Source organism: Notechis scutatus, chromosome 5 (genome assembly GCF_049901735.1).
Source record: "Notechis scutatus isolate UNSWTSFEM ecotype Mainland chromosome 5, rNotScu1.2, whole genome shotgun sequence".
Taxonomy (NCBI): Eukaryota; Metazoa; Chordata; class Lepidosauria; order Squamata; family Elapidae; genus Notechis; species Notechis scutatus.
Genome location: NC_142013.1, coordinates 651,919 through 661,081, shown reverse-complemented (window position 1 = coordinate 661,081; position 9,163 = coordinate 651,919). Strand labels below are relative to the sequence as shown.

Here is a 9,163-nt window from a genome sequence, read left to right as displayed (position 1 = left end):
GATCTCCCTGCTGGAGGACCAGCTGGCCAAGCTGACCAAGGAGACCAGCTCCCTGCCGGTCAAAGGAGAAGTCCTGGGGGACGTCTTGAAGGTGAGAGCGAGTGGGGGGTCCCGGGGTGCCCCCTCGGATCCACCTCTGGAAGATGAACTCGCTCCAGGTTCCTTTTACCTTTCATTGGTTATCCTGCCTTTATTATTATTATTTTACAAGTGACTCAAGGCAGTGAACATATCTAAGGCGTCTTTCGGCTCCTATTTTGCCCACAACAACCCTGCGAGGTGGGTTGAGCTGAAAGAGGGGGACAGGCCCAAAGTCATTCAGCTCCCTCCCTCCCTCCCTCCCTCCTCCCTCCCTCCCTTCCTTCCTTCCCTCTTCCTTCCTTCCTTCCTCCCTCCCTCCCTCCCTCCTCCCTCCCTCCCTCCCTCCTTCCCTCCCTCCCTCCTCTTCTCCCCACATCCTCCCTCCCTCTCCCATTTCCTCCCTCCTATTTTCTCCCTCCTTCCCTTTCTTCCCTCCCTCCCATCTTCTTCTTCCCTCCCTTCCAACAGCCGCTTTCCGTTGCATGGACTTTAACTCCCGGAACACCCCAGCTAACAAGGCTGTCCGGGGAATTCTGGGAATTGAAGTCTACCCATCCCAAAGTGGCTACTAAGAAACACCGCTTGGTGTCCTGATCTCCGTCCTGGCCCGGTGTTTGCCTGCTAATGTCGGGAGGCGCCCTGACCAGATTAGCGCAGAGGGGGGTGGGTGGGAAGCCCAGCCGGTAGTTCGGAGAGCGCGAGAAAAGACACGCACGCACACACACACCCTCTCTCTGGAATAACCAGTGTGTCCCCGCTTTCTTCCTCCTGCAGCTGGAGGGCCTGAATCAGCAAGTGGCCAGCCTCAGCAGCCAGCAGGTCGAACTGCAAGCCGCCGCCCTGCGCCTGGAGGAGGAGAAGCGCCTGCTGGAGGCCAACCTCCAGGCCGAAAGGAGAAGCTTCGAAGCGGAGAAGGCCCAGCTGACGGGCCTCCTGACGGAGCTGCAGAACTCCAGCTCCGAAATCTCCCGCGCCAAGGAGAAGCTGGAGCAGGACCGCCGGGCCCAGGAGGAGTGCCTGATCGCCCAAGCCAACAGCCTCACGGCGGAGATCGCCAAGCTGACGGGCTTCCTGCGCCAGAGGGACGAGGAGCTGCTGGCGCTGCACCAGCAGGTGGAGGCCGAGCGGAGCCAGAAGAGCCAGCTGGCCGAAGAGTGGGAGAAGAAGGAGCAGAGGTCCCGGGCAGCCCTTGAAGACCTGAGCCGCCAGGTGGACCAGCTGAGCGGCTCCCTGAAGCAGAGCAACCAGAAGGTCTCCCAGATCGAAGCCGCCAGCCAGGAAGAGTACAACCGCATTGCCCAGGAGAAGGAGCTGGCCGTCAGGCAGCTCCAGGAGAAGGAAGCCGAGGTGTCCTCCCTGGCCGAGCGGCTGCAGTCCCTGGAGCACGCCCGGACCTCTTCCGCTGTGGAGCTGCACCAGGAGAAGATGGAGGCCAGCCAGAAGATCCAGGCGCTGGAGGCCAAGGTTTTGGCCCTGACCGCCCAGGGCCAGCAGAGCGAGGCCCAGGCGGCAGCCGTCCCGGCCTTGAAAAACCAGCTGCGGGAAGCCCAGCAGAAGCTGGCCGAGAAGGAGAAGCTGGCCAGGGAACACACCCGTCTCCAGGAGCGGCTGATGGTCCTCGAAGAGTCCGTCCACAACACTGAGGGCATCCTGGAGGACGAGAAGAGGAGGGCGGCGGAGTCCCTGGAGAGCAACCTCCGGCAAATCACAGAGCTGGACGAGCAGGTCCAGGCGCTGACCAGGCACAAGGAGCAGGCGCAGGAAGGCCTGGTGGAGGAGAAGGCCAGGAGGCAGGCCTTGGAAGGCCAGATGCAGCGGCTGGAAGAGGAATCCAGGAGGAAGCTAGAAGAGCTTCAGCGTCAGCTGGCGGAGCTGCCCGTGGCCAAAAGGGAGCAAGCGGCCGGTGTGGGTCAGGAGCAAGCGGCCAGAAGTTTCAGGCTGACCAGAAGAAGTTGGCAGAGCTGGAAGCCCAGCTGAAAGATCTCAGGGCCCAGCACCAGGAAGCTCTGGCGGCCGCGCAGGCCAAATTGTCTCAGTCCGTTGCCCAAGTCAAGGAGAAGACGAGCTCGGAAGAGAAGCTCCGAGCCAAAGTGGCCGCCTTGGAGAAGCAGGTGGCTACCACGCGCCAGGAATCGGCTCAGGCCAAGAAGGAGGGGCACGAGGCCGCTCGGGAGCTGGCCGAGACCGTCAAGAGTCTGGCGGAAGAGCGGCTCAAGAGAGAGGAGCTGGAAGCCAGGGTGAAGCAGTTGGGGGAGCAAAGCAGCGAAGACCTGACCACGGCCGAGTCCAGCCTGTCCAGCCTCCGGTCCGCTCTGAAGGAGAAAGAGCAGGAGGTAGAACAGGCCTCTGCCCAGGCGAGGGAGCTGAAGGCCAGGCTGGAGGAGGCCGTGCAGCAACGGGAAGGCCAGCGGGCTCGGCACCAGGAGGAAGCCAAGCGGCTGGTGGAGGAGGAGGGGCGAGCCCAGGCCGAGCTGGCCGCGGAGAAGGCCCAGAAGGTGGCCCTGGAGGCGCAGCTGCAGAACCTCGCCAACGAGCACCGGGTGGAGGTCTCCAGCCTCCAGGAGGAGGTGGCCAGGGCCCAGGACTTGGTGGGCGAGAAGGAGAGGGAGCTGGAGGAGCTGCGCTGAAGAACGTCTCCCGCTGCGAGGAGTTGAGGGACCTGCAGAAGACGGTCAGCAAGCTGAAAGGGGAGCTTGGCCTCGGCGGAGCGCTGAAGGAGAGGGAAGCCAAGAGGGAGGGCGAGCTGCAGGGCTTCCTGGAGGTGGCCAGGACCCGGGAGGCCGAGATCAGTGGCCTGAAAGCCCTGCTGCGCTCCAAGGACGCCTCCCTCCAAGGCCTGGAGGAGCAGAAGCTCCACTGGGAGAAGGAGTCGGCCTCCACCCGGGAGGCCTACGAGAAACAGCTGAAGGAGGGCAAAGAGCTCCACGGCCAGGTCGGCCGGCTGGAGAAGCAGAGCAAGGAGCAGCAAAGCACCATCGCCAAACTGGAGAAGCTGACGGCCGCCTCCAAGGAGCAGCAGCACGCCGAGGCGGAGGCCTTGAAGCGGGAAGCCGGGCACCAGAGGCAGAGGACCTCCGAGCTGGAGAAGCAGCTGGAGGCCTCCAAGGCCAGCGTGGAGAGACTGAAGCAGGAGCTCCTGCGGGCGGAAGAGGAGCTGGGGCGGAGCCAGAAGGCCGTGGCGAGAGCCGAGGAAGAGCTGGCCGCCTTGCGGGCCTCGGCTCAGGAGAAGGAGAGGTCGGAAGAGAGCTGGAAAGAGCAGGCGTCCTGCTACCGCCAGGAGGCGGAGAGGAAGGCCGGCCACATCAACAGCCTGGAGCAGGACAGGTCCATCCTGCACGGCAGCTGCTGGAGAAGGAGGCGGAGAGCAAGGACCTCCGGCGCCTGGTCATGGCCGAGTCGGAGAAGAGCAAGAAGCTGGAGGAGAGGCTGAGGCTCCTCCAGTCCGAGATCGGCCACGGCGGCCTCCCGGGCGGCAGAGCGGTGCTCGGCGATGAAAGCAGAGGCCCAGAGCTCCCAGGAGCAGGCCGAGAAGCTGCGGCTGTCCGTGGAGGCCCTGAAGAAGGAGCTGAGCGGGCTCTCGCAAGCGGGAGGAGGCCCTTGGCCAAGAGCTCCAGGCCTGGCAGGAGAAGGCCGTCCAGAAGGAGCAGCTCCTGGCAGGGCAGCAGCAGGAGTTGGCCGGAGCTCAGGCTCTGATCGGGGAGCTGGTGCCCCTCAAGGGCTTGTGCCAGCAGCTCCAGGCGGAGCAGGCCGCGGCGGGGGGACCAGCACCGGGAAGAGGTGGGGCAGCTGCAGAAGACCGCGGGCCTCCTGCAGGCGGAGCTGAGCAGGGCCAAGCAGGAGCTCTCGGAGGCCGCCTCCGCCAAGGAGAGGCTCCTCCAGCAAGAGCAGCTCCTCCTCCAGCTGCAAGCGGAGAACAGCGGGCAGGTGGAGCGCCTGGCCGCCCTCCAGCAGGCCCACGCCCAGCTGGCCGAGGAGAAGAGGGAGCTGGCGGAGAAGGCCGCCCAAGGGCAGCAGAGCCTGGACCGGGAGTTGGCCCAGGTCAAGCAGAACCACGCTCTGGAGCTGGAGGCTGCCCGGCTGGAGGCTGAGAAGCTGGTGGCCGGGAGCAAGCGGGAGGCGGAGGAGGCCCAGAAGAAGCTGGAGGCCATGGCCGGCACCTGCGAGGACAGCAAGCATCAGCTGGCAGCTCAGGTGGGCCTTTGCTCTAATGACACACACACACACACACACGCACACACACCCTGGTATTCTTCGAGGTGGGAGGGGGCTGTTCTTAGGGACGCTTTGGAGCCCAGGGTTGAGCTGTGGGGTCCCTGGTGTTTTCTTGCAGACGTTGCATGACCCAGCTAGGGAGCATCGTCCGTGTTGAGGGAGTGTGGGGTTCTCCTATGTTTATATGCACTTAGCTTGCCCTGCAGCCTCCACCCAGATAAGCAGGGTAAAATTAACACCAGAGAAAGACTTAGAAAGCAGGAACAAGGATAAAACCCACCATCCCAGCAATGCTGGGAGGACAAGCTTCTGTACAGAAGCAAAGAGCAAATCCCCCCCCCTCTCTTCTAGCACCGGTGACGTTCCGTAGTTGGGTTATGAAATGTCTGCAAGGAAAGAAGCAAGCTCAGAGGGCCTCCGGGACCCCACAGTCCTCATTTTCTTCCTCCTCTTCCTCCCGCACTCCACAAACCCGCCCCCCCACTTCTAGCACCGATGAGGTTCCCTAGTAAAAGGTCTGCAGGAAGACCACTCAGCTCAGAGAGCAGCCAGGACCACCCTAGCCTTTTATCCCACCCTCCCTAGCCTTTGATCTCAGCATGTTGGGGTGGGGGGTTGAGGATCACGTTTTCTAAGGTGGGGGGGGGGTGTAGAGCCGAGCCAGCTGGCCAAAGTAGCTCAGAGGACTCCCAGGTTCGGCTCGTGCCCGGCAGGTGCCTCCGTTGGGTCGTTAAATGGGACGATGCTGACCGAATCACTTGGGGTTACCTGGGACCATGTGGCGTGAAGAGGCGGGCTGGGCAGTCTCTTATTTCTGCCGTCTTTGGGTGGATTTAGGAAGTGAGAGGCGTTGAGCTCACACACACACACACACACACACACACACACACACAGAGCCTCTCGGGGGGGGGGCTTGAGTTGTGATGCCCCGCCCTCTGCAGCCTTTCCTTCTTCCCACCTTGCAGGCAGAGAAGCTGGAGAAACATCAGCGGGAACAAGCCAAGCAGGTAACGGGCCCAGGATGCCAACGGCTTCCCTGGGGGCTGCGCAGCCGGAGGTGCTGCCGCCTCGGTTTCTCCCCCCGCGGCAGAGCCGGCATCCCCCCTTCCGAACTCTTGGCAGCGGAGGGTGGGGTGGGGGGCTGCTTGGTGGAAGGCGGCTGCACAGGTGCGCCCCTCGACTTACGACCACAATTGAGCTCCAGGTTTCTGTCACTAAGCGAAACGCCCGCCAAATGGGGTTGGGCCCATTCTAGACCTTCCTTGCCGCGGTTGTTAAGCGAACCCTCTGCGGTTATTAAGTGAATCTGGCTTCCCCCTTGGCTTTGGTTGTCCGAAAGTCACATGACCCCAGGACCCTGCAACCCTCCTAAGTATGAACCAATCGCAAAGTGTCCAAATTTGGATCACGTGACCAGAGGGGGAAGCTGCAGCGGCCCCAAGTGTGGGAAAACGGCCGTAAGCCAATTCTTCAGTGCCGTTGCAATTTCAAACGGCCACTAAATGAACCGTTGTAAGTGGAGGACTGCCTCTATAAATCCCCAGCCAGATGGTTGTCCAGTTGTCTCTGCGTGGCCCCTTGGCCAAAACTTCCCTTCCCTTTTGGGAAAAGAGCCGAGGGGCCACCGGTGGGGAGTCCCGCATCCGGCCACGTTCTCCTCCCAGCAGCTCCAGCCTTGGACCAGTTTATTTATTTTTATTTATTTATTTATTTGATTTGCCAATTGTTTACAAGATAATAAGTATAGTGTATACATAGTTGTGAATACATGAAATGGGTACATATAAGAAAAATAAAGAAGAATAAGAGAAACAATAGGACAGGGACGGTGGCACGTTGGTGCGCTTATGCACGCCCCTACAGACCTCTTAGGAAAGGGGTGAGGTCAATAGTAGACAGTCTAAGTCTCATGCTCCCCATGAGGGGTCCAGGTCATTGGGTCCCTGGCGCAGCTCCCCCAGGTAGATCCTGGCCTCTTTCCAGGAAGCCTAGTGGGTTTCTTCCTTGGGCAGCCATGGGGATCCTCCCCCTCCCCCCAAAGCTTCCCCGTTGGGGAGGGGTCTGCCTTCTCCCCAGCTTCCTGGGTCCTTCCCCAGTCCTGACCCCGGGGCGGAAATGATCAATGGGAGAGTCTATCCCAACCCTCCAGAGGGATTGGACTTCCAGTCCCATCATCCAAGGGGCTGGGGAAGATGGGTGCTGCCACCACCTTACCCAGCTGGCTAGCAGACAGCTGAGTTTCACAGGGAGAGCTCACGGGGGCGGGGGCAGGAAGTTGGGGGGAGCAGAGGTTGGATTCAGCCGGTTCTGGCCAGTTCTCAAGAACCGGTAGCAGAAATTTGGAGTATTTGGGAGAACGGAGCTGGAAAGCAGGTTAGTGGGGTGGGGAGGGAAATTTTGAGGTATCCTTCCCCTGCCACGCCCACCAAGCCACGCCCACAGGACCGGTATTTGAATCCCCACCACTGGGGGCCGGGGGAGGCTTGGGATGACTTCTCCTCCTCTCCCCTCCTCCAGGTGGATGAGCTGAAAAAGAAGCTGGCCCAGCAAGAGAAGGCCGGCCAGACCCACCAGCAGAAAGCAAAGGTGGGTGTCCAGCACAGGAACCCTTGCACACCTCCACCTGGCCTCCACCTCAGGAGGCCCTCCAGGAGAGAAGTTCCTGGTCAAAGGAGTCCGTGGAGCTTGCGCAGTTTTATCTCACGCTTCCTTCTACTCCACCCGTTGCCAGGATGGGGGGTGGCTTGGGACAAGCCAGGGTTCCAAGAGGTTCACACTAGCGTAAATAGCATTAGAGCCCAAGTGCAAATAAAAAACACGACAAGATCCTACCTGGGTCGATCCCCCGGGACCTCAGAAGGATTAGCTTTCTGAGCTTTCGGGTTTGTGGAGGAAAGTGTTCGTCTTCAGGGACCTTCTCTCTCCTGGAATCTATGCTTTGGGCTGTTCTACGCACCGTATTTATGCGACGCCTTCCTATTGGCTGATGGGTGTGTGGATGGCTGGCGGTGGGCTTTCCTTTCCTTGGGCTTCTTCCAAGCCCTCAGCTCCTAAATACCTGATAAGTCGGCAGTAAATCCGCACTCCTTTTCCCCCAGGCTTCAATCATTTCCCTGGCTATTTTTGTCCCTGCTCGGCCAACAATCGTAGTAGATGCGAAATTGAACATATGTCCTTGTTCACTGCAATGTGAGGCTCCCCATGAGCTCCGGTCTCCTCGTCTGACCACTCACTCGTGTTCTTCCTCCCCGCCTGCCCTACCCAATCACAATCCACGCGTGGGATGAGGGGTAAACTACACAGGGAGCATCTCCTGCCTCCCAAGTGACTTTTACAAGACCCGATTTGTCCTCATATTGGGAGCCTTTGGGCAGTGCCACGCAAAGTATGTTTGCCTTCGCTCGTGAAAAACGTGGCCGCCAAAAGCTGTTGGTTGACCTCAGACCAACCATCAAATAGGCAAGACGCCAATCCAAGAAGCTGCCAAAGAGCCATCAGAGAACAGCCCAAGCAAAGAATCCCTAAGGCTGCCCCCCCCACACACACACAGACAGGCAAGACACCAGAACATAAACTGAAGAGCAAGCCGCACTCCTACTAGCAGCTGATATTGTTCCCTAGTTGGGTCATGAAATGTCTGCAAGAAAACCACCCAGCTCAGAGAGCACCAGAGACCCCGCCCTCCTCCTCTTCCTCCTCCTCCTCCTCCTCCTCCCCACAAACCCTGTCCCCTTCTAGCACTGATGATGTTGTTACCTCGTCACATAGTGAAACATCTGCAAGAAAGCAGACAAGTTCAGAGACCACCAAGGGCCCCTCCGTTCAACCCTGAGCTAGAAATATTCTCCTTTATTGGTAGCAAATCTTCTTCTTGAGCGGGACAAGTGGGTGTCCTGCCAGGTTAAAGCCTTGAATCCTGGAGCGGGAGGAATATCAGAAGAGGCCCGGGGCAGAGGGCGACCCAGTGGGCTCGGGAGGAAGGGGGGCTCCCCTCTCTTGAGACGGTGAGGTGGGTCTCCCTCTCTCTGTAGATGCGTGAGGAGGGGCTCCGTTCGGAGATGAAGCAGCTGAAGGAGAAGACGGCGGATCTCCAGGCTCAGCTGGTGCAGAAGGAACAGGCCGTCGAGCATTACAAGGCTCAGGTTAGGACCCCGGCTGCGTCCTCCTCCTCCCCTCCCTCCCTCCCATGCCAGGGGAGGGAAGGGCTATCACTCGGTGCCCGTCTGCCATCGACTCTGGGGAGGGGGGGGTTCCTCAAGGGGCTTTTTCCCAGAGGCACCTGGACTTTCCGGTTTTCCTTCGAAGACGTTTTGCTTCTCATCCCAGAAGCTTCTTCAGCTCTGACTGGATGGTGGGGAAGGGAAGGATTGATATTCCTTGCAAAGCTGAGGAAGCTTCTGGGATGAGAAGCGAAACGTCTTCAGAGAAAAACCAGAAAGTCCAGTTGCCTCTTGGAAAAAATAAATAAATAAAAAAGAGGCACCTTTGGGACAAACATGACCCGGATGAGGAGAATCTCCATGGACCTCTATGGGTGTGGGTGTGGGTGTGTGTGTGTGTGTGGATTGGATGGGGGGGCAGGCTCCAAGCGGAAAGTTCGCCGTGTCTCCCTGAGATGCAGCTTCAAGGCCAACCGGCCGGGATCGGAACCTCGACTTGAAACGAGAGCAAAAAAATATCCTTTGAATTGGGTTGGACCTGGAGGGGAGGGAGGGGGGGGCAGCAAGTGGAGGCCGCTAAGGAAAGGAAAAGTTAGACTTTGGGGGGGGATTATATTTGGGGGTGCGCGATTTCCAGTTCCGGCTTTGCGCTGGCTGCGGGGTCCACTGGACTCCTATAGTAAGTGAGACCTTTTGTCAACGGACGGAGC

At 59.7% G+C, this 9,163-nt stretch overlaps 1 protein-coding gene across 1 annotated transcript in view; it reads left to right on the top strand.

The window, feature by feature from the left end:
• The window catches only part of NUMA1 (nuclear mitotic apparatus protein 1), a 56,042-nt gene that overhangs the window by 33,520 nt on the left and 13,359 nt on the right, over positions 1 to 9,163 (top strand). Inside the window, 11 exon segments of the mRNA XM_087965933.1 lie at positions 1 to 91; positions 856 to 2,011; positions 2,014 to 2,703; positions 2,706 to 3,413; positions 3,416 to 3,531; positions 3,533 to 3,661; positions 3,663 to 3,833; positions 3,835 to 4,272; positions 5,259 to 5,300; positions 6,811 to 6,879; positions 8,325 to 8,435. The exon segment at positions 1 to 91 is cut by the window's left edge and continues 38 nt beyond it. Of these exon segments, the coding sequence (XP_087822059.1) occupies positions 1 to 91; positions 856 to 2,011; positions 2,014 to 2,703; positions 2,706 to 3,413; positions 3,416 to 3,531; positions 3,533 to 3,661; positions 3,663 to 3,833; positions 3,835 to 4,272; positions 5,259 to 5,300; positions 6,811 to 6,879; positions 8,325 to 8,435 (3,721 nt within the window).